General features: G+C 49.3%; 1 protein-coding gene across 3 annotated transcripts in view; it reads right to left on the bottom strand.

Annotated features, from left to right (window-relative positions):
* Positions 1-7,308, bottom strand: part of SHISA9 (shisa family member 9) — a 282,576-nt gene extending 275,268 nt beyond the window's left edge. The window contains exons 1-2 of one of the 3 annotated variants that reach the window (XM_071211344.1): positions 7,231-7,308; positions 6,374-6,954 (exon numbers count right to left, since the gene is read on the bottom strand). In XM_071211344.1, the coding sequence (XP_071067445.1) occupies positions 6,374-6,936 (563 nt within the window). In that variant the 5' untranslated portion in view covers positions 6,937-6,954; positions 7,231-7,308. Of the gene's footprint in view, positions 1-6,373; positions 7,147-7,230 lie in introns of those variants that run through there. The other 2 variants (XM_058286441.1, XM_004466620.4) reach the window with 2 other exon arrangements.
* Between the last annotated feature and the right edge of the window lie 15,006 nt (positions 7,309-22,314).

The raw sequence follows: 22,314 nt of genomic DNA, 5'->3' as shown, positions 1-22,314 counted from the left end.
AGGAGGGATTGGGTCTGTACTACTTCCTCGTAGCTCTCAGCAGGGCTGAGCAGAAAACAGGTGCTCGATAACGACCTCTTAAACGAGCGAATGGATGACTCTGGAAGGGGAGACTCTTACAGCATACAAACTAGGATGTCAGAAACCAGAGCTCCCAGGGCCAGGTCCTACCACAGGCACTTTGGGATCCAACAGTGGGGAAAGCTGTTGCTGTCCCCCTGTACTCCTCACTGCAAACTGTCCTGGAAGGGGACAAAGAGTTCATTCTCGCCCGAGGTGGGAAACAGAGCAAGCCAAGCCAAGCCGTGAGCTCGGGTGAAGGAAGGGGCCACTGAGGCCTGGGTGGCCAGGGGGGCTTCAGGGAGCCGCAGCCCTGAGCTGAGACCCGGGGGAGGAGGGTGGGCCAGTCATGGGGTATTCCAAGGTGGAAATGAGCTTGGTGTATTTGAGGAACAAAAAGAAAATGCTTCCTTCCTTCTCTCTCCAGTTACACTGAGCAAGCGACAAGACCCCAATATTTCAGACAGAGCTCAGGGTTCCAGTATCCAGGCGTCTCCAAGGCCAAACTGGCTTCTGACTTTGAACTATGTGAAATGGATTCCTGAACACTTCCTCTTGCAGAAGCAGCAGAATTAATGTCTCAAGAACACCAGGGCAATGGGCATACGGGAACTTTCTGGAGTGGGGGTTACACAGGTGTAGACGTTTGTCAAAGCTCACCAGACTGGACACTTAAATTGAAGGCATTTTATTGTGCACATTACACCTCAATAAAGTTGGTTTTTTTCGATGCAAATGACTCAGGGCCGGAAGAGAAGCCAAAGTATCCTGCAAGGGAAAATAACTCGACGAATGACATATGCGTGCATGGGCTCCTCCAGCCTGGGAAGCTGATGGGAGCCACAGGATAACCACAAATGTGTAGGAAGAAGGGGAGGTGGAAGTCGGAAGGAGAGAAAGAAGGCAAGGGAAGGGAGGGGGCGTTTATCACTTGATGCCATTTCTTTGCAAGGGACTCCAGCTCTTCTGGAGCGTGTTTGAAAAACATACACAGGACATGGTGCTATGTAATTCGTCATTTGGATTTTTGATTCTGTTTGAAGGTTGGCAAAATAATGACATGTGTTCCGTCCCGGCTTCAAGGCTAGAGAGCTTCAAACACGTGTTTCTGCCCCCAAGGTCATTTAGCATCGACGCCTCTACCAAGAGGTCTGGCCCTGCCAGGGGCAGATGCGGAAAACATTCCTAGTCTTGATCTTCCTGTGGCTCTGGAACTGGCCCCGATGCACACGCTGTCATTTGCAAGGCAGCAAGCACTTCTGCGTGAACGAAGGAGAGCGGCAGTCCTGCTCGCTTGGGCTCAAGGGCAGTGTGGCACAATGGTCGAGGAAACGGGGCTCCGGCCTCAGGCTGTCTGGGTTTGAAGTCTGACTCCTCCGCTCACCAGGTGCTTGTCCATCCTCTCAGAAAGCCACTTGTGCCTCCGAGAGTGGCAGATCATCCCGAGCCTACCCCAGGTCAGCAGGAGGGCTGGTGAAATCAAACGAGACCTCACGCGTCAGCTCAGGGCAGAAGAGCAAAGCGAGCAGGGATCCTTCAACATCACCTAGTGCAACCCCTGGCGATGCATTGCATGTAGTCACACGGGGACCTTCCCTCCTATCCCACCTGCCACCTCCTGCTAAAATTAAAGTCCAGCGAGGTTAGGAGACTTATCGATGCTGTGCGGCTGAACAGATCACAGCCTAGCAGACCGAGAGCTGGCACCACACCCAGACCACAGCATCGCCGCCTTCAGGAGGCCAGGGAAAGCGAGTCAAACAACAAGGATGGCGATAAAGGGTAAGAGTTGCTGGGCAGTCTCAAGGTGGCAGGATCTGCGCTAAGAGCAATGCAAGACTGGTCTCACTGAATGCTCACCACAAGCCTACAACATTCCCTTTCCAGAAGAGGATGCGAGATTCAGAGAGGTGAAGCAATGTTCCCAAAGTCACACAGCTATTAAGTGGTGGAGCCAGGACTGAAACACAGGACACCTAACTGGAGTCCAAACTGTTAAGATCAGCCCATCCTTGACCACCTCTCTAGAATCAGCTAGGCTGGTGCGTGGCATGAGCCAAAGAGCTTCTTAAGTCCAGCCGTGACCTAGCGGCAACCAATCGTTGCCGTGTCAAAATGCAGTTTCAGAGTAGTCAGACCTACTGATTTTCCAAGAGAAATCAGAAATCTGGACTTCTGTGGGAAATCTCACAGTTGGTAAATGTTGCCAATTGATCCTAAGCTGGTTTTAAAATACTGTGCAGAATAGATACTAAAGATTCTTAACACCCAAATGTAATGAACCTTGATTGGATCCGGATTTGACAAATCAAGCTATAAAAGACATTTTGGGGACAACTGGGAAATTCGAATATGATTGGCCATTTGATGATGGTATGGAATTTGTGCTCATTTTCTTGGGTGTGAGAATGGAATTGTGTCCTTGTTCTTAGGAGATCCATGCTGAAGTATTTAGGGATGAAGTGTCATGTCTGCAACATATTTTCAAATGCTTTGGAAAAAAAAAAAAAGAAAGAAAGAAAGAAAAGAAAAGAAGTAAATATATGGGTATATGGAGAGAGCAACAAAGCAAATACGACAAAATACTAATCATTGTTAAATCTAGATCAGTGATTCTCAACTGAGGGATGATTTTGCCACTTTGAGGACATTTGTCAATGTCTGGAGACTTTTTTTATTATTATAACTGGGGGGGAGGGTGCTCCTGGCATCTAGTGAGTAGAGGCCGGGGATGCTGCCAAAGATTCTACACTGCACAGTATGGCCCATATGACAAGGGACTACCCAGCCCCAAATGTCAGCAGTGCCAAGCCTGCTCTAGATAAAGGATATACAGGAGTTCATTTAAATAATCCTTCAAGTTTTTGTTTAAATTTTTTCATAATAAAAAGTCAAGGAAAACTGAAAAGAAGAAAAGAACTGACACATAAATAGAAACGCTTTGCAGAACAAATGGAACACACCAGCGGGTTCGGTACGTGTTGGACGTGGGGTCAGGGCCCTGAACGAGTGAGCCAGCGAGCGCCCAGTTCTCACGGCATCACGTGCCAACCCCTGGGGTCACTCTGAATTGTTGTCTTTCTCCTTGTCTCAGTCCTAATCAGCCCAGAAGGAAGCAGGCGATATGCCTGGGACTCTGAGAGGGCAAAGTGACAGCTCTGAGACCTCCGCTGGGAAAACACACGTACGCTTGGTCACCAAGTTTGCAAAGCAGCAGCAGCAACATGCTGTAAGTCCGTGAAGGGAAGGTGCTTTCAGGTGGGGTGAGAACTAACCCCATCTCAATGTCCCTCCCAACTCCTGACAAAACAAATTAAGAGGGCTGCCACCTTATAGCAGCCCCTCTGATGCCAGGCTTGGCCAGCCGCCCCCCCCAACCCCTTAGCACCACCATGCAAAGTCTAATGAGCCAATGGCCTTGGTTGGGACTCCAGACGATTAACTGCACAAGGAGTGGGTGATACATTTGGAGGGGACCTGCAGCAGCCCCAGGACCACAGAAATACACATCAGATTTCACACACACAGAAAATGAGCAACAAAATGCAAATAAAAGTCTCGTGGGTCTCGCTCCTTTGTCTTGAATAAAGTCATCCATTCCCCCAGCTCTGAAAAAAATATTCCCCAATCCAAGACCAGTCTTTCCCAAAGCACAGACCTCTTTATATCAGAGCCCTTTAGGGAGGTGGTCAAATGCCGATTTCTGGGGCCCAAGCAAGACCTAGTGAGTGATTCAGAACTCTGGATGGAACCCGAGGATCTGCATTTTTGCAAGCTCCTCCAGATTCTGATGCTCAGTCAGAAAATGTTTGCCCCAGACCCAGGTGAAAGCAGGAGACTTGGAACTGCACAGTTTTCTAACACTGTGACCTTGGGCAAAGTCTCCCACCTTGAGCCATGATTTCCTTGTCTGAAAAATGGGAATAAAATAGCGCTTGTCTCTTAGGGCAGTTGTGAGAACAAAATGGGAGAATGTTACACACACACCCCTAGGACGGTGCCTAGCACACATGTATTCAATAAAATGTCAGCTCCTTCTCCTTAGTGGTGGTTAGTGGACTCCTGGAGTCACCTGTGGGGCTTTTTGAAACTACAGATGCTCAGGCCCCACCTCTAGAGATTCTGACTTAGTCTAGAGTGGGGCCTCAGCAGGGATACTTTTTACGAGTTCTTCTAAACAGCAGTCAGGTTTGAAAAATACCCTTAAAAGCCAGCAGCAAAAAAATCAACAATTTTTCCTCCTCAGGAACAGGCACTTCCACTCCATTCTGGAATTCCCAGGCTCTCTTCAGGGAAAGGCTGGGTTGAGGCCCCGCTTCCCCAGGAATGCGTAACCCTAGATCCCACTTGCGAGCAGACCCACCCTGGGACCTCTAGAAAAACCTGGCTGCACCCTCCATAGCAGGAGTGATGTTGGACCCCAAGAGAGCTGCAAGGAGGCAGGGCAGGGAGGGTGGGGCCCCTTGCCAGTCCTTAGGTACCTGCCTGAAATGCAGTCTCACTCACCAGGACACCCAGATCAAAGGAGGCCTGAGGCAGACTCTCCCTTTCTCCCAAGGTTAGTTCCCCTTCCCTCTCCTTCCCCCCAGTCACTGGACAGGGCTCCTTTAAGAGCTGGTTTGCCAAGGAAAGGGCTCTGCTGAAGTTGGAGCAAGGGGGTCTACCGGTCCCTGAGTCTGTTCCTACCAGGGTGGCACCAGCTGCAGCCTCCCTGCCTGCATGTCACACCCTCACCTCAACACACACCGGGAAATCAGTAGGTCTGGACAGGGCTGTGTTGGGAAGTGACCTCCTCCCCTCCCCATGGACTTGGTCACAGGACACCTTGAGGTTGCAGGAGGGGGCCTGGGCCAGCGCTTTTGTCCTTCGGGCCTTTTTAGTGGATCAGGCTTTCTAGAGTCCCCTGGCAGCCTACTGCTGTCTCTGAGGAGCCCTTGGCCTCACGGCCTCTGCATCGTCCACACCTCCCTGCTGACCCAAGGGAGGGGGACTTCCTCACCTCTACGCCCCTTCCCTCCGCTCTGGAGGAAAAAAATTTCATCGAATACCCTCTGCGTATAAATAGAAAATAATTACTAGTGAGGTGGTGATGTTCCTTCGCCTATTTTTGGTGGGTCTCTTTGTTCAGAATTTTTAGGCAGGCGCACGGAGCGCGTGCACACTCGCGCGCACAGGCCCCCGGAGGAGGTGTTTGGAGAGGGGGTGGAGGTTGGGGAGGGGAAGGCACCCAAGGCGACTTCAGTGGCCCAGCCTAGGAAGGGGGCCAGAAAAGGCTTGGCCCCCCACGCCCCGCCCCCAGCCCCCGGCTCTTGGCAGGCCGCGGGGCGCTCCTTGAACCCCGCCCGCCCGGACCTCGCACCAACCCCAGGCCTCTCCCGGGGTCCCGGCTGCGTCCTCGCCGCGGCGTCCTCCGCCTCCAAAGTTACTGGGTTGAGCGAATCAATTTAGGCACTTAAAAAAAAAAGCAAAAGGCAAATAGCTCCATTAATCCCCAAATGCCTTCTCCCATCTGCTGCGACTTGCCCGAGCTAGGACTTGCATAATGAATGAGGCAGAGGGAAAAGTTGACGAAATCAGGGTGCCTCGGGGGAAGCGGAGGTGAGGGCTCGCGGAGAGGGGCCTCGGGCCCCCCGATTCCCCACCAGCCGGGCCAGGAGCGCAGCACGCGGCGCAGGCCGCTGCCCGGGGCAGGGAGTGGGGGTGGCAGGAGAAAGGAGCGAAGGGCCCAAAGGGGCGTCAGCACCCGAGGTCCCGATTCCCGGACTCTCGCCGCTCCGGGAAAGCGAGGCGGCCGCTCCAAGCGAGGCTTTTGTTCTCGCCCTCCCCTCACTCTCCGCCTCCCTCGCCTCATTTTCGCAAGTCGTACGAGTTGCAGGCGGCACACACACTCCTTCCCTCCCTCCCTAGCACGCGCGCGCGCGGACTCACACACTCACACACGCCCCCTTCCCTTTTGGAGCTGCTGCCTGCCCCTGTTTACCTAGAGGCCAGCAGGTGGAATCCGAGGGATGCCAAGAACCCCCTCCCCGAAACCCAAGACTTCGGGACCAGGAGCTCTCCTGCTGCCTCCATCCTCGGCGAGAGGGGGCGGCAAGAGGGAAAGGGGCTCAGAGACCCCAAATACACATACACGCGAGCGCCCATATCCACACCTGTGCTGAACCCAGCCGCCCCCCACTCCAGCCCCGCGCGCGCGCTCCGGGCCGAAGTTGGCTCCCCTGGTGACCTCCCCCAGAGGATAGGCTCGAAAGGGGGGTGGGGAGAGAGATGGGGGAGCGGCGCCCCGAGGGGAGGCCGAGGGGAGGCAGCCCACCTGGACATGTGCTCCCTTTGGGGCCGGTGCGCCTTCTCCAGCCCCAGCTTGGTGAAGATGCCCACGAGCACCATGACGGCCACCACCCCGCAGATGATGTAGACGATCAGGTTGGTCTTGTCCTTGGTGGGGTCGTGCAGGGGGTCGTCCTTGCGCGCAGGGGGCTTGCCGGTGTTGAGCCACAGCGGCGTGTCGTAGTTGGTGCAGGTGCTCTGGTTCAGTCGCCGCTTCTTAAACGTGCAGCAGAACCGGAAGCCACAAGTCCCGCAGCAGAAGATGAAGTCGCCCGAGCTGCAGTTGAACGGCGGGTCCCACTGGCCCATGACATCGAAGTAGCCCCGGCAGAAGTCCGGCGTGGGCGCCCGGGTCGGGGGCGCGTCCGAGACCCCCGCGCCCTCGCCGGCTTCTCCGGAGGTTGCCCCGGAGCGGTTGCCCCCCGCCAGCACCACCACGCCGCCCAGTTGCGCCAGCTGCCCGTGCCCTGCTCGCTCCTGCGCCCGGCACACGCGAGCGCACAGCTCGGTGAGGAAGCAGCCGAGGAGCAGCCGGAGGACGCGGCGCATCGTGTCTCCCAGCTCGGGCTCGGCCGCTCGGCCGCCGCTGGAGCCGCTGCAGCCGCCTCGCGAGGCGCCGCCGAAGCTGCCGAGGCTGCTGCCGGGGGCTGCGCGCCGCCGCGGGCCGCACATGCAGGGAGCGGCGCGGGGCGCTCGGGGTCGGCGGCCACTGCGCTCGGCTCAGCCCGCGTCCGCCTCCAGCGCGCCGAGGGGCCGGCCGGGGAGGAGCGCGCCCGCCGGGCGGGGGAGGAGAGCGGGGGCAGGCCGGCCGGCCCCGGGCGGAGGCGGGGGCCGGAGAGCGGCCGAGGGTCGGTCTGTGGGCGCCCGGGCTTGGCCGGCGAGCTCCGGGCTGGCCGCCGCGCGCCCGCTCGCAGGATCCCTCTCACCTCTCCAGCTCGCCAAGTGCGCTGGAGAGAGAGAAGCGACACTTGTGGAATGAAGGGAGGGCAGAAGGGACGGGGGAGGGGGAGGAGGGCGGGCAGAGGAGGCGCGGGGCGGTGGGGGGGGGCGGGGAGCCGGAGCGAGCTGGAGAGGGGCGGGGGCGCGAGGAGAGGTGACTCGGGCGGGCGGGAGCGAGTTGCGGGGCGTGCAGAGCTGAGCGAGGCGGGCGCGGAGCAGCCGGCTTCGGCGGCCGCCGGGGCGGGAGGAGCTGCTCGGCTTTCCCAGCAGGTGGAGGACCGCGGCGGAACCTCCAGCACCGCGTCGGGGCGATCGGGCGCGGCTCCGACCAGTCCCGGGCGCAGAGGCGGCACCGCCCGGAGCTTGTTCAGAAGTGCGTGCGCGGGAGCTTCGGCCGGGATCTGTCCTCCCGCAAAGAGGGGATCCCGAGGGGATGGGGCAGACTAGGTGACTTCCATCCCGAGAGGCCGGGCCAGCCGGGCCACATCGCCCCTCCCAGGTGCGCGGGGCCGCCTCGCCCTTCCTCCAGCTCTGCACTCCTGTCCGGTGTGCGACCCGGATGGCTCAGCTCCCTGGGCCCAGGCGAGGACCGAGGCTAACTGGGAAGATGGGGTGGCAAGCGCCTAGAGCCGGAGTAAGCACCCCCAGGAGAGGGGCTTGGAACGAACTCAAGGCAGAGAAGCCCGGGGTAGGGGGGCGCAGGGGGCAAGACCAAGGCAATGGCCTGTCCTGGAAGGTCTTTCCCTGGGACTCGCCCAATATCGGGCCCGCCACTTTCTGTCCCTCTTCGTCCCCGCAGCGTTCCCGGCGCTCCGCAGCAGGACATACCGCAGCGCCGCCTCTGCGCGCCGGCATCTGGCGCGGCGCAAGGCCTGGATTCCCAGCCTCAGCCACCCTCCCGGACGGACCTGTAGCCGGCGCGTCCGTCTCCGAAGCCGGCTGGCCTCGGTCCCCACGGAGACCCCGGGCATCCTCACCGGGCGCTGCGGGGCGCCGTCCCGCTTCCTCGGTTTTCAGCCGCCAGTCGCCTCTCAGGTTTCCAAACCTGCCCTCTCTCCTCAGCCGATTTCAGCCAGTCTTCGGCCCTCTCCCATTTCTCCCACTTCTTCCTCTGCTCTGCTTGGATTTGACTCCCCGTAGCCCCCAGAACAGGGCTTGTGCTAAAGCTGCTACACCAAATTTAGATCTCCACCCGCCCCGGCGTTTTGTTTTTTTAATTGCATTAACTAAGTATACTCTTTGCATTCTGCTAGGCGATTTGCAGGGAAATGGTGTTTCCATCACCCTCCTCTCCATTTGGCGGCAGGCCAGGGCTTCTCAGGGCATTTTCAAAGAACTAAGAAGTTTGACCACATGTCAAATGACTTATTGGGATCCCCTTGATTGGAAAAGGGTGGAGGGGTTTACTGAAACTTTATTGCAATTTCCCGAGTATGAGAAGGAATTTATCTCACTGTGCCTTCTCTTTGAAGAAACATCACCTCTCCCCAAAGATTTGCAAAGAATGAGCCCTGGCAAACACACACCTTGATAGAGCAGGTGTATACCAGCCCCAGAAAGACTTGCTGTATTATGGGCTGTATTAATTAGATCCCAAACCCACATGGAGAAGGTGTGACATTGTTTCCTCCACATTCATCGGATTCATTACAATGGGATCCCCAAAATAAGGCAATGCGTGGCATGTCCGCGTCTGACTGGCAGCCCACGCCCACCACCACTGTATAAGCCCCTGCAAACACGAGCACTGGTGTGTCAGAGCTCTGCTGACGTTTCCTCTGGGCTTGCAACCTCCTAACCCAGCTTGCTTTTCTAAAATCACCTTCTCCAGGAAGCTTAAAGCCCTGCCTGGCAGATAACAGTGATGGCCCTGGTCAGCCGCTCAAAAATGATTTAGGGCATGTATTAACTAATTGGGGGTCTTTTATGCAAGACCCTGTCTTAGTCCAAGAGAGGAAAGGAGCACTTAGGGCACAGGTGATGGAGTTTCTGCTGCCATGACACAGAGGGATCGGGAAGCCTCTACCTGTGAAATCGAGAATTGGAAAGGGATCCTCAGGGGCTGCAGGCAAGGGATCCGAGGCTCAGCGAGGTTAAGGGCTTTGTCCAAGGTCCCGTGGTAAGTCAGTGGTAAAGCCAGGGTTGGGTGCAGCCTGCCAGACTCCTGGGCCAGGACTGTCCCCCCAGCACGCTGCCTCCCAGCAAGCATCTGGGCTGAGGACAGAGTTTAACCAGGGACCTGGTGGAAGGGTAGGTCAAACCACCTTCCCGCAGAGATGGGAGGTTTAAGGCATTTCTAAACTGCATTGAAACAACATTTAGATAAACGAGACAAAATCTGGACCCCAAAGCGTGTTTCAGAATCTGCCTTCACCTCTGTAAAATAGTGCCTGTCACCAGGGCATCTGACTCCAGTCCTGGAGGAGACTCAGTCTGACTGCCGCTCCTGCTTTAATTAACTGAGACTGCCCCCTGTTTGTAACAAGGAGAGTGCAGGGCTTGTGCTTTGGAAAAGAAGCAGACCAGATTCGCCCTCGTGGCTTCTTTGCCACTGACTCTAAACCTGTAACCTCCATTCCTGTTGAGCTTTTCCAACCTGCCCCTGCCTACTGTGACTGCTGCTGCCCCTAGAAGATGACCCAAACCTGTTTTCTCAGGTCTTTGCTAAAGATTTAAAAGAGGGGGCATCATCTTGGTTCATTTTGTTTTTCAAAGGAAAAGAGTGAATTTCCTCTGCACATGTCAAGTCACTAAATCTAGTCATTACTTTCGAAGAGGAACGTAATTATTGAAAACACGTGTCCGTTTGGAGCACGTGATGGAGAAGGCTTTTCTTTCAGGGTTCCTGGGCGGGTTTATAAACTTCCTAATTGAAACACCTGGCAAGTTTGTGGAAGATGAAAATCATCATTAGATGCCCCCACCACTATCACCACTACTCAAATGAATTCATGCAAATGTTTGAAATTAATTGCAGCCCTTAATGAAAGTGCTTTCTATGAAAGAGATGATGGTATTATTATTTACAATGCAGCCACTTTCAATATCTAAAGAACGATCTCATTTGCTCTAGCCTTAATTATGTCAGACTGCAATGTACACTGCAAGGAGAATGCAATTGTACACCTCACCAATTAGAGAACTTTGTGATGTAACAGAGGATGCTTGTTTACTAGGGCAGGGTAACGTCCATAAAGCAACTCAACAAAGGTGATTATTTGAGCCTCTGCCCTGACCTAAATGAGTTGTTCCTTAAACGTCCTTATCAGGTGGCTTTTTGGCCTTCAGAGAGGTTTCTAAGCAACTGTTAGCCTTGAGGAAGAAAAAAAAAGAGAGAGATAAAACAGAAACAAAATGCAGCTAACACCTTGCCAGGTTCAAGCAACACACTGATTTGATGTACTTTATCCTGACATTCTGAAGAGAGGGAAGGCTCAGAGAAGTCTAAAGTGTGAGTCTAAAGTGTGGTTCCCACAGATGGCTGGTGGCATGTGGGATGCCTTTAGGTGGTACCCCAACAAAGATCTTTTTTTCCATTCGTAGTGTTCTATTGATTTCAATGTGTTGTAGAAAAAAATAATAGTACATCAAATGCATGGCTTCACAGGCATAAATGCTTGAGATATTGCTCATTCATTTAAGGGCATCAATTTAAGAAAAATAAATAAATGCATTACAGTCAGGTGATTCCCGAATAAGGAAAGCAATGTGAAGGGTTCGGTATTAGAAGCCCGAGGCTTCTGAACCCCATGAATTTTGCCAGGGTTTCCCAGCCTCGGCACTACTGGCATTTTGGAGTTCATGATTCTTTGCTGTGGGGCCATCAGGTGCACCGTGGGATATTCAGCAGTGTCCTTGGCCTCTACCACTAGATGCAGGGGGCACCGCCCTCCTCCCCCCCTTGTGACATCCATAAACATTGACAACCAGACATTGCCCGTGTTCTCTAGGGGGCAAAATCGGTTGAAACCCACTGAGTCAGGTCTATGTTTAAATCCTGGCTCTTTCTCATCTGAGGTCTATGACCTTGAATAAGTCACTTAGCCTTGCGGAGCCTCGGTTTCCTCATCTGTATAAGATGCAGATGAAGAAGGCTGCCTCTCCCAGTGAGATGTCACAGACACACCATACCTCGTTGGAAAGGCTTAGCACAGGGAATAGAACTTCAGCAGTGCTCAATCAAGAACCACTATTACTATTACTGTAACCAACCTCAAGGGCCTACTACTTGTCCACAACTGTGGACACAGATGCCAGGCTTTCAAAGTCTCCAGAGGAAGACAGACATAATACGGAGGTAGAGCTGGCTTCATGGGCATATAACCTGGGTAGCTGCCCAGAGTCCTCTGCCCACAAATGCCCCATGCTTGCTTTAATGTTCTGCATTTGCTGTCTTGAAATTCTGAATCATTTTTAAACATGAAGCCCTGTACTTCACACTGGGCCCCACAAATTAGGTACCTGGTCCTCCTGTATGTAGGTGATGCAACTCTAACAGAAATATGTCTGGCTTATGGGGATTTAGACGAGGAAATTTAGCTCCATTTACAGACGGGTAAGTAAGGAGAGCTTCTCAGAGGTAGTGACCTCTGAGCAATCTTAAGTTAAATGTATGTAAGCATTCTCAGAAGGAAATCTCTCCTTGGAAAGGAGTTCTCAATTGCTAGTCCACAGGGCAATACTCATATGTTGTTGACATTTTCCCAGGATCATAGAAAGCTGAAACTAAAAGGTCAGCGAAATAAGTGTTCAATAAATATCTTTCTCCATTGTTGTATATTCTATCTGTGTTAGAATTCACTTTCTGAAGTACTGCTGGAGTTAGTAGATGTTAGTTTTGTGCTAACCAGAGTTTGCTGTTTTGTTGTTGCTGTTTTCTGCCGTGTAATTTTCTTGTTTTCTTATCAGGGAAAAATGGAAAACCCATTGATCCTCCCCAGTTTTTTTAAATCATTTTATTGTAGGTGAAATCGCAGTGTCTGGTACCACCAACTTAATTGCCCCACAGGAGCTTTTGTTCACAAGTCATAAATTGAAGCAATTATCTGAATAATTTAAGTCCCTCTAACTGTGCTGTGAAAGCAAAATAAGTTTTGGAGTCATGCATTTTCCAGCTAGCTACACTGACTAAAATAACTAGGTATATCCCCAGGAATCAGCAAAGACCAGATGAAAACCCCACAGCTGCTGACTCCCCAGAGTCTGCTCAGAGAGACTGTGAAAAATATTGTTTGTATCTGTTACCTTTTGCCACATAACAAATCACCCCAAAACTTAATGGCTTAAAACAACTATTTATTTAATTAATAGCTCTGTGGGTCAGCAACTTCAACTGATCTCAGCTGGTTGTCTCTTCTGGCTAGACTTCACTCATACATCTTCTGTCAGCTCCCAGGTAGGCTGGGGCCGGTTGGGTCTAGGGTGGATGTTCGCTCCGAAAGCTCATCACTATACCTTGAGATCTCTCATTCTCCATCAGGCTAGCCCAGGTTTTTTCACAGGGCAGCAGGGCAGAGTTTAAAAGGCAAGAGAAAGCACACAAATCCTATCAAGGCCCAGGATTGGAACAGGTACACCATGACATCTGCCACATTCTGTTGACCGAATCGAGTCACAAAGCCAGACAGATTCAAGAGATGTAGAAATAGACTCCTCCTTTTGATGGCAAGAGCTACAAAGTCACAGTGAATAGGGGCCTGCATATCAGGGTGAGAATGACAACAGCCATTTTTGGAATCACTATACCATGTAGCTCAAATTCCATTGCTATCCACCACAGGAGGATGAAAATCTCTACATCACCTAGACTTTCCAGCCAATAATATTCAAAGCTGGTACACCTGAATTCTACTACAACCAAAGAAGTGACCATCACATAGAGTTGTAGAGGCTATGTTTTCAACCCCATATTCATTTCAACCCTTGGACCCATGAAAATTCAATATATCAATATCCAACATGTATTCAAGCCAGGAAACTGGGAGGTAGGTGTCTAGAATACCACCCTTTACCTCGACTTCCACATCCAGTCAATTACCAAGTTCTGTCCTAAATAAATATCAAATCTTTCCTTTCCTGTCTTCCCTGTTATCTCTGCTGCAGTTCATTTCTCACCATAATTGCAGTCAACTCCTGATTAGTCTACCTCCTTCTACTCTCACCCTAACCACTCTGACTCCATGTCCTCACCCCAGGTCCAATTGCCTTTCATTCACTTGATAAGCATTTATTGAACACTCACTCTGTCACAAGCCCTGTGCTAGGGGTTGGGAATATAATAGGTAATAAAATAGACATGGCCCTTGCCTTGATTGAGTTTGTAATCTGGTCAAGAAAAGAAATAAGACGACAAATGTGTTATTAGTCCAAATAAGTTATCTGCTGTATTAATCAACCCCCCAAATCTCAGTGGCTTAAAAAAATAAACCCAAGTCCTTTTATCAGGTAGCTCTGTCATTCTGAAAGCATTTACTTCTAGCCACATGGATGGAGAGAGCATGGAGGATCGAGTAGAACAATTTTTGGCCAGGCCTGAAAGTGGCATATATCATTACCACCACCTCCCATTGTCTGAACTCAGTTGCATGAACTCTTGGTATGAACAAAGGAGCCTGGGAAATGGAGTCTTCCCATGTGCTCAGAAAGAGGAAAGAGGATTGGGAGTCCTTGCCTCAACAGACAATCATAATACATGTAAGAGATGGTGTTGTTGAGAAGTTCCCTTCAGGAACCAGCAGAAGAGAGGAATTTAAGACATCCTGGGAGTCAGGAAGGCAGTGTGTAGCCTGAAGAACTTGCCCCCAAAGATAGCCCAGGCCCTAATCCCTGGAACGTGAGAATGTTACCTTCCATGGCTGAAGGGGCCCTGCAGATGTGATTAAATCAAAGCCCTTGACGTGGGAAAATATCCTGGATTTTCCAGGTGTGCCCTAAGGATAATTAGAAGTGTCCTTGTAAGAGGGAAGCAGAGGGAGAGTTGACTGCAGAAGGAGAAAAAGGGATGTGAGGACGGGAGGAGAGATTGGAATGATGCGCTTGGAAGACGGAGGAAGGGCTCACAAGCCAAGAACTGTAGGCGGCCACAGGAAAGCAAAGCCTATGGAGGCTCCAGAAGGAATCAGCCCTGCAGACACCTTGATTGTAGCCCTTTAAGGCTAGGTCCGTACTTCTGGCCTCCAGAAGTGTAAGGGACTATTAGGAAACTCATGCAGGCAGCAATGCCTAAACTGAGTTTCAGAGAATGAGCACTTGTTTGCGAGCCAGGCAAGAGCAAAGGAAGGCAGGAAAGAGATGGCAGTTAAGGCTAAGAGGTAGCCAGGGATCAGAACCAACAGGGTTTTGTAGGGGGGTTGAGTTTTAACCCGAGGGCACAGGGAGGCAAGGAAACAGGAAATGATCTGATGGCTCTGTTTGCTCTTTGGTTCAATGAAGCAAGACCAGGTTGAAGGCAGTCACATTAATCTGGGAAGAAAGAGGGAAGGTAACAGTCCAGGTCATGGCAGAGGAATAATTGAGTAAATAGGTCAACTCAGCAGGATTGGTGATTGACTACCTGTGCTCCGGCTATTGGTCTAGGGAGAACAGGGACAGCTGCTCAGTCAGCAAGCTCAGCTGCTCTGACGATCGATGGGATCCTGCCAGCCCAGCCACCCATCCAGGACAGAGACAAAATGGCAGAGTCTGAAGAAGCAGGGCGGGTCCCTGGGAAACCCAAGTGCAAGTTCATGGATGAGCTCCTCCAAAGCCTACAGCCTATTACTAGGGCCCTTTGTAACTGGTGACACTACTAGCCAATGTTAGATGTATGAGTAGACATTTGGCCTGGCTGGAACTTGGAACATCTGAACAAAAAAGACTGGAAATGAAGGTCCAGTAGGGGGTCAGATTAAAGAGTTTCAATGCCTTGGGAAGGAGCTCAGCCTATTGCCTTTCGATGACCATATCACTCCAAAACACCTAAAGGAAAGTGCCGCGTTCAGATGTGCATCGCGTGTAGATGCCCTCTCTAGGCTGGTCAGGTCCTCACCATCCATCAGGACTGAGAAACTCAACCAGGCTGGACCGAGGGCCTTGGGGAGGCACTGTCTTCCTCCATGTGCAGAGATGAGCCCAAACAGCTGGAGAGTAGATAGGGAAAAACAGATCTAATTTCAGAGGGAAGCGGAAGTGAGACCTAGAGTCTTGACTATAGTGATGGTGGATCTCTGGTTACTAGGATTTGGGGGTTCTGTAATGATACTCCAGGATCCCCCAATAATGTACTCCCACCATCCCCCCTTTTGCTACATTAACTAAAGTTGATACCTGTTACAAATAGAAGAACTATTCAGGTCTCACCACCAAACATTACACTTTGTTTCTTCTGCCCCTGATTCTGTGAATTGGATGGATGGAGAATGGAGAGAGAGAGAAAAAAAAAAAAAAGAGAAGAGAGAAGCAGAGAGTGAAAGAAACAGACTCACATACATACACAAACACATCTGTAGAAGACTGTTCTTTAGGCCATTTTTTTTGTAATAATGAAGAATTGAAAACAACTTAGAAGTCCATCCATGAGAGATTACCTAAATAAATTAGGACTCTTCCATATCATGAAATATTATGCAGTGGTTAAAAAGAATGAGCCACTACTCATGAACTGTAACAAATGTACAAAACTAATCCATGGTATTATTAATAGGGGGGCATATGGAAAAAACATACCAAATGTGGGTTATGGACCATGGTTACTAGGAATATTTTGACAATGTTCTTTTATAATATGTAACAGATGTTCCACAACAGTGCAAGGTGTTGGTGGAGGGGTGATATATGGGCACCTTGCACATTATGCACAATTGTTTCGTAAGCTCACAGCTTCGCTAATAAAAAGATCTTATGAAAAAAGAATGAGTTGTTAAAAAATCTGAAAGTCAATTTAGATATTACTGCTTCACCAATTCCCAGGATGCATTAAACATATCCTGTCAAAGATATATGATAATATCAAACAATCTTTAAGATGTAATTTTTTAAAGCAAGACAGAAAAATAATACACTTATGCTTGGAATTTCAAGACTATCTTTGGAAATTTGCACCAGAAACAGTGGTATCCTCTAGGGATAGAAACTTCAGTGAAAGGAGAATCATTTTCCCCAGGATAATTTCATGTACTGTTGTCTCTGTATGTGTGTTTAAACCAAATGTATACTTTGTTCAAGAAAAGTAATTGATTAAAGTGTTTTTTTTAAAGATTTATTTATTTCTCTCCCCCCACGTTGTCTCTTCTCTGTGTCCATTCCCTGTGTGCTCTTCTGTGTCCGCTTTTATTCTCATCAGGTGGCACAGGGGACCTGTGTCTCTTTTTGTTGCGTTATCTTGCTATGTCAGCTCTCCCTGTATGTGGCACCACTCCTGGGTGGGCTGTGGTTTCAAGCAGGGCAGCTCTCCTTGTGCAGGGGGCACCCTCACGTGCGGGCATCCCTGCGTGGGCCAGCACTCCTTGCACGCAGCAGCACTCTGCATGGGCCAGCTTACCACACAAGCCAGGAGGTCCCAGGTATCAAACCCTTGGACCTCCTATATGGTAGGTGGATGCTCTTATCTGTTGAGCCACATCTGCTTTCCTTAAAGTGTTTTTTTGAAAAAGAAAGAAAGGAGAGGGAAAGAATGGATGGAGGGTGGATGAAAAGCAAAGAAGAAAGGAAAGAGCTTCATAGAGAATGGAATTTTTTTGTAAACCCTGTGTTCCACCCCCAAGTTGGCCACCACCAGGCCCTTGACCCAATCATTCCCCTTCTCTGGGCCTTGGATTTTTCATCTGGAAAACAGGTCAGCAGATTTAGATGATCTCTAAGGTCCCAATTCCAAAAGTTGTCTGCAATATTCACTGACAGAGCTAATTGCTTGGGCCGAACTTTCTTTCAAATTAAAGCAGTAATTGGCCTGGCTTCCCACAGTAGCAGCAGATGTTACCATCATAATATAAAATAGCCTTTTCTTTATTAGAGCCACCTTGGAAATCCAGGGCCTTATAGGGTGGAAATAACATATTTGCAAATCGCCTACCATAAAGATGCTGTTTTTGGTAAGAGGCACATTTGAGCACCTGCCCAGCCCTCCCCCTCCCCCTCTCCCCTGTCCCCTCCCGCTTCTCCCATCCCCTGCAGTCAGAGGGACGTCAAGTCCAGGAGAAGCCCTTCAGTGATGCTGCCCAATGTCCAGATTTCCTCCCGAGGACTTGAACTAAGAAACACCTGGACTGGGGAGGGTGGCAGTGGATCCCCACCTAATCTCAAGAACCAAATTAAAAGTTGCACAAATGCGTGGTTTGTGACAGTCTTGTTCCCCTTTGTTCGCCCAGTGCCCGTCATTGTTTGGGGCACATAAAAAGCGCTAAATGAATATTAGTTAAAAGAAAAAAATTATTACCAGGGGGAAGGACCATCACCTCTCTCTGCAAATGCCCAGTACCATCCCAGTCCTTTCCTTTCAGGCAGCTATAATAGATTTCCAGGTTATCTTTGGATTTTTGTGGGATTTATACCTTTGTTTAAAAAAAAAAAAGCCTCTTTTACCTAGCTGATTTGAATAGACTTTGGATTCATTCATCCAAAAGAACTGTTAGACCTAATTGCTTTTTTTTGTTTCAGAAGTTCCAATCATCTTCCCCCTGCTATCCCCTTCTTTCAATCAGGTACTATCAAAATTCAGTCAGATGTCCCATGGTTCCATTCAAAGCAATAAACACATCCTAAGCTAGGGACTACAGGAAGCTGGCCAAAGAGTAGACCTGCCTGCCATCAGGAAGCCCACCCTCGGGTGGGGCCAGAGACACAGCTCATTCCAAAAGAGCATCTGAGAAAAGGGGTTGAGGCAACGCACCGTGGGCATGGCGGGGGAGGAAGATTGTATTCATTTTCTAGGGCTGCCTCAGCAAAACAGCACAAACTGAATGGCTTAAAACAACAGAAATTTATTCTCTCACAGTTCTGGAGGCCAGAAGTCCGAAGGGAAGGTATCGGTAGGGTTGGTTCCTTCTGGAGACTCTGAGGGAGAAACTACCCCATGCCTCTCCTGGCTTCTAGGGGGTCTTGGCTTGGAGGTGTGTCCCTCCAGCTCTGACTCCGTCTTTGGATGGCTTTCTCCTCTTCCTGGGTCCCTGCCTCTTCCCACGGCCTTCTCACAAGGACACCCATTATCGGGTTTAGGGCCGGTCCTAACCCAGTATGACCTCATCAGAGCTTAATTAATTACACCTGCAAAGAAGCTATTTCCATGGAAGGAGACATTATAGCTACTGGGGGCTTCTGACACTAACCGATCTCTTGGGGGACACAATTCAACCCAAAACAGAACGCAGAGAGGGCTTCACAGAGGAGGTGACCCTAAAGATGGACTTTGGAGATTACATAGGAAGCTCCAGGCAAAGGGTCATCTGGGCAGAGAGAACATTTTGAATAAAGGCATGAAGAAAGGAATGCTGGCAGCTAGTGTGGCCAAAGGATGTGCTACATGGTGCAATTAGTGGAAGAACAGGCTAGAAGCATGAAATGAGAAGATGGGAGTGAACCATTTTAAAACAATTTTAAAAGATCGCAGTTCAGGGTTTCAGATTATTCAGACCAAGAGGGATCCCTAAAATAGCAAGTAGCAGAGCATTGGGCTGGTCTAAAGTGCTGAAAGGAAGGCGTGAAGTGCTAGAAACTCCACAATGCAGAAGAAGAAAGATAATCAGACTGCTGGTCTCAATGCTCTATTTAAACTATCTGTGGCCGCTTGCTCCATTGAAACTATCTATGGTTTCTCCCCAGAGCATCCAATAGGCCCTGAATGCTCACCCAGCACCATGCAAAAGTGGTTAAAAGTGATGCAAGCTTTGGCTTGGGCACAGGCACCACCTAGACAGATTATACTGATGGAGATGTGAGTGAAAGCTGTTTTATCGCAAGGGCCAAATCGAGAAATTTGAGATCTGCTATGATGAAATTAAAATAGCTGGGGAAATCGGGTACTTATATCCTGATGGTGAGAGTATAAATTAGTACAACCATCTGCCGGGAAGCAGGTGAGCATTTCTCTCTATTAAGATATTTTATTGCTGAACCTTGAAATCACAATCTCACCTTGAATGAGTCCCTTGTATGCAAGTATACAAGACTGTGAAGAAAAAAGTTTATTGCAACTTTGTTTATAATGAGAAACAACCTAAATGCCCATCAATAGGAGACTGGCTAAATAAACTGAAGAATAAATAGGATAAACCACTAGAATGTGGTTACCTCTAGAGAGCGGTACTTAAGAAGATGTTTCCATTTTATGTTTTCATTTCTTTGATTTCTTGTGGCATGCCTTCCTTTTGCAATGTTAATAAATCCACAAAGTTTTTCTTAGTCAAACATAACTTTATTGAATCCCATGGAAAATATATGTATTCTTCAACTTACTCATTTTCTTGAATGGAAAAGTTTAATAGGAAAAGAGCCTATGCCTATTTTATGCCCATTTGGGGAACAAAAAATTTTAAGAGCTGGGCATGTTTGAAGATGGTGACACCAAGGATACTTTGTAATCTTTCATGCTGAAATTACATCAGTACTGTGTTATGAAATCGAGATCGGCCCTCAACTAATTGTTCATAGATGAATTCGTAAAATGAATAGAAGTTACTAAAGACTTGTCAAGTCAGCAATGAAATCATCCTTATTGGAGCAGATACTGTTGGTGTTCCACCCAGACCCCCAGGAGTCCTTTGACCATTTCTCATGTCACTTCTGGGCATTGCTCTACTTTTTGCTTCCAATAATAGACTGCAGCAAGTCTTTGGAAGAGGAAGAGGAGCCTCAGGCTACTGGAGGAAACTTTCCAGAATGCCCAGGGACCCAGAAGGGCCTTGGAATTCACAGCCCTTTGGGAAGCCTTTGGTCAATGACCTATGGGTGTGAAAATATGAAATTCCCACCCTCTTGCCTTGAGTCAGGACAAACTGTGAGGTACAGTTTATAGTCCAGGGTCTTGTGCAAGGTCAGGTTGGAGATCTATTTCTGTGCAACTTTTCTTAAGAGTCCACCTTGGCTGGGTGTGGTCGGTTGAGCTGTGCACCCCAGAAAGACATGGTCCTGCCTCTGTCTATTCTTGCTAAAGGATAGAATTGCTTTTGTATGTCCTTCAATCCCAAATTATTTTGCACATCAAAGGGGAGATCTCTTGATCTGAAGATTAAATGAGTTCCTTAGAGGCAATCAGTTAGCCATTTTGCTTCATTCTCAAACTTTGGTGTACAAGGTTAATTCTAATCCCATGATCCCCAAAGTGTGGTCCCTACATCAGAATCTCCTGGAGTCCTTACCCAGTGCAGATTCCTCCACTCCATCCCTCTGAGTCAGAATCTCTGGGAAATACACAGAAATAACCATTTCTTAAAGACTTCTTCCTGGATTTTAAAAAATCACCATCTGTGCCTTAGTTTCCTAAAACTGCCAGAGCAAAGTACCACAAACTGGATGACTTGAAATAACAGAACTTCCTTGCTTCACAGCGTTGGAGGATAGAAGTCTGAAATCAAGGTGCCAGAAGGGCCACAATTCCTCTGACTCTAAGGAAGAAGCCCCTTGCCTCCCTCCTGGTGTCCGGCAGGGGCCGGCCATCCTGGGCGTTCCTTAGCTTGTGGCATAACTCAGTTTCCGCCTCCATTAGGGTCATCTGCTGTGTCTGTCTGTGTCTCCTCTCCTTCTTTTAAGGACACCAGTAATACTGGATTATGGGCCGCCCCCTACTCCAGTATAACCTCTTTTAATTTGCCTAATTTCACCTGTAACAAATAGTTTCCAAATAAGGTGACTTTCTGGGGTATTGAGATTAGGCCTTCAGTGTATCTTTTTGATGCGGGGGCAGGGCACAGTTCAACTCCTCACGGTCGGGCTCAGTGGTCTTCCCTCCATCTCTGTATACTTGTTTGTATCAATGCTGGGGAAGGGAGGGAAGGATAAAGTCCATTAACCAAACCCAGTGTCATCTTGCACAACTACTTCACCCGGAATTGTAATGCTCCTTCAGCTGGGAAAAAAAAATTGAGGCAAGACCCAAGAGGACTTGGAGTCTAATTGGAAAAGTGCATCAAGGCATTGGGGGATGACGTGGGAAAAGTTGCTGAGAGAAGGTCCTGGTTGTGTCTTTTGTGGTGATTGCGCCTACATCAGCACAACATATGTAAAAAGGAAAACACCACCTCCTTTTAATAACACTCTTAACTGCCTCCCCATACACAGGAGATCATGATGTTAGCCAATTAAAAAAACTTTAATCTCAAATGCAGGCACAACGTGCCACTATTTTTTAGATCAGACAGCTAGGAGAAATCTGTAGTTCTGATACAGTACCTGAAGCATGAAAAAAATGTCAACTAACATAGCAATGGTTTGGCTATCAAAGCCCCATTTCAGCAAGGGGCGTGACAGGGGAAGATGCAGAAAAGAAGGCAAGTCAGCAAATTATTAGAAAATGCAGGGAACAGCAGGAAATCAGTGTGCGTGTCAATTCCAGCCCCTCTCCATTCTCCTGACAGCAAGCTGGCCTCCTTAGTGGTGGTTTTATGAATTTCATCTTGTGCAATACTTCAATTGTCCCCAAATGGGGCTATTACTCAGACTTGCTTGGGTTTGCTATTACTGTTCTTTAAAGTACCCCATTCCATATAAGACAGTCCTTTTCTCTCTCTTACAAATAGGATTGGATATTCACTTAATTATTCATTCATTCACTCATTCATTGATTCTTTCTTCATTTGTCTGCTTATTAAGGACCTACTCTGTGCTAGGCATTAGAGATGCATCAATGGGAAAAAAGGAAAAAAACAGACAAAAATCCCAGACCTCGTAGAGCTCACCTTCTAGAGCAGCACTGTCTACCAGAGTAGTCATCAGCCACATGAGCTCTCGAGCACAAGAAAAGCATCTAGACCGAATTGAGATGTGCTGTTAATGTCAAGTATACACAAGGTTTCAAAACTT

This window comes from Dasypus novemcinctus, chromosome 23, assembly GCF_030445035.2.
Source record: "Dasypus novemcinctus isolate mDasNov1 chromosome 23, mDasNov1.1.hap2, whole genome shotgun sequence".
Taxonomy (NCBI): domain Eukaryota; kingdom Metazoa; phylum Chordata; class Mammalia; order Cingulata; family Dasypodidae; genus Dasypus; species Dasypus novemcinctus.
This window is presented reverse-complemented; position numbering and strand designations above follow the sequence as displayed.